The 1890-nt window shown below is 48.9% G+C and overlaps 1 protein-coding gene across 1 annotated transcript; it reads right to left on the reverse strand.

Moving 5' to 3' along the window:
* Positions 1-986: 986 nt before the first annotated feature.
* Positions 987-1886, reverse strand: GPR6 (G protein-coupled receptor 6; the record flags this gene model as incomplete). The annotated part of the gene is made up of 1 exon (XM_009574772.1): positions 987-1886. A coding segment is annotated over one exon (900 nt), but the record flags the coding sequence as incomplete, so codon positions are not given.
* Between the last annotated feature and the right edge of the window lie 4 nt (positions 1887-1890).

Here is a 1890-nt window from a genome sequence, read left to right on the forward strand (position 1 = left end):
GATAAGGAAAGTCAATTTATTGTGGCATTTTACAGGCTTTTAGGAAAGAAGACTGTGACTTTTTTTCTTTTTTTCCTTTTTTCCCCTCCAGTGCTAGATTAAAGGGGAAAAAAAGAGCCCAGCTTAGAGTCTGATTTTTTTCCCCACAGTTTGATAACTTTTTAATGGAGCATTATCATAAAGGGCTAATTTATAACTTGAAGATGAAAGCTACTGGAAACCTGGTGAATAACTGTAATTAGCAGCCTATTTGACTGGGCTTTTTTTTTCTTTGGTTGCTGGACAATAAAAAGGAGTTTGTGCTCTTCGTTACTCTCTCTTTGCCAGACTGAAGAAGAGAACAAACAAACAAGCAAGCAGGAAGGTGCCTTTCTTGGTGCAGTATTTCATCTCCATAGTGAATGATGATCTCTTTAGGCAGAATTACACAGGGAGCTTTCAAAAGTAAACAAAGGGACTTTGCTCAACTGGAAAATTTGCCAGCTCGCTTATTTCTAAAAGCATCTAAACACACAAAGTTCTATCACATCTTACATGTTTTTATTTGTATACAAAATGTTATAATTTATCAATATTGTGCAGCAAAGTATAGATACACACATACATACACACACACCCCCCCCCCAACACACACACATGTACAAATACGACACAAACACAACTTACTTTCTCTCTGCCCTTCAGAAAGGCAACACTGTTTTGGCAGGTCAGCAGCTAGAAATAAGGTGCTATAATTAAGCAGTATCGGAATGTTCTTCACTTTACAAATGTGATGTGCAAATTTCTATACAACCACATTTTTTTTTTTCACGGAACCCAAAACTCCATACCCCGAACCACTCTCAGAGATACAAACATGTATAAAGTGCTAATACTTAAGCATGTTTCCAACGACTTCACGACGTAGTTTGAAGTTTAGAACAGGCACTGTGATAGTTCACTGGGTAGATTGTCACTCGGTGTGGTACAACAGAGAGAAAAGTCACTCAGACATCGCTGGGGGACCGGGAGCGAAAGGACACTTTAGCCTGAAAGCAGCCGCAGAAGAGCACCCACATGGACCTCTGGATTTCCTGGTTTCTGTAGGCGTAAATGATGGGGTTGATCATGGAGTTGTAGGTAGCGGGTAGAAGCGTAGCATACGTATAGACGGAAGGGTACTCGGGATCCCCCACTACACAGTAGATGGCAAAAGGCAGCCAGCTGGCCCCGAAAGTCCCGAGGATTATAGCGAGGGTAGAGACTCCTTTTTTGGTGGCGACATAGTGCGACGCAGTCAGAAAGTGCTGCTGGAGAGCTATCTGGTGGGCATGCCTGCAAACGATCTTGCAGATCTCGATGTAGAGATGGAGCATGATGAGGAAAATGAGAAAGAAAGAGGCGGACAGCAGCGTCACGTTGCTCTTGGTCAAGGGTCTGACGACGCTGCAGGCGGCGCGGTCGTGGAGGCAGTTCCAGCCCAGGATGGGCAGCAGCCCCAGGCAGAGGGAGACCCCCCAGGCCCCCGCCAGCATGGTGTGGATGCAGAGCACCGTCCTCTCCGAGTAGTAGGTGAGGGCGTTGTAGAGGGAGAGGTAGCGATCGACCGTGATGGCCAGCAAGCTACTCACGGAGGCGGCGAAGGAGGCGACGAGGAAGCCCACCGTCAGCAGGCTGACCGTCTCGGAGCGGATCACGTACTGGAAAACGAAGTTGAGGATGAGGCCGAGGCCGGCCAGGAGGTCGGCCGTGGCCAGGCTGCCCACCAGGACGAACATGGGGGTGCGCAGGGCGGGCGAGTAGCAGATGATGGCCACCACCAGGGCGTTCTCGCAGGCGATGGCGGTGCCGGAGACGCAGAGCATCACGTCCCACGGGTTGAGGGCGGTGGGCGCGGGGGGCCGCGACGAC

Source organism: Fulmarus glacialis, unplaced genomic scaffold (genome assembly GCF_000690835.1).
Source record: "Fulmarus glacialis isolate BGI_N327 unplaced genomic scaffold, ASM69083v1 scaffold19683, whole genome shotgun sequence".
In the NCBI taxonomy this organism is placed as follows: domain Eukaryota; kingdom Metazoa; phylum Chordata; class Aves; order Procellariiformes; family Procellariidae; genus Fulmarus; species Fulmarus glacialis.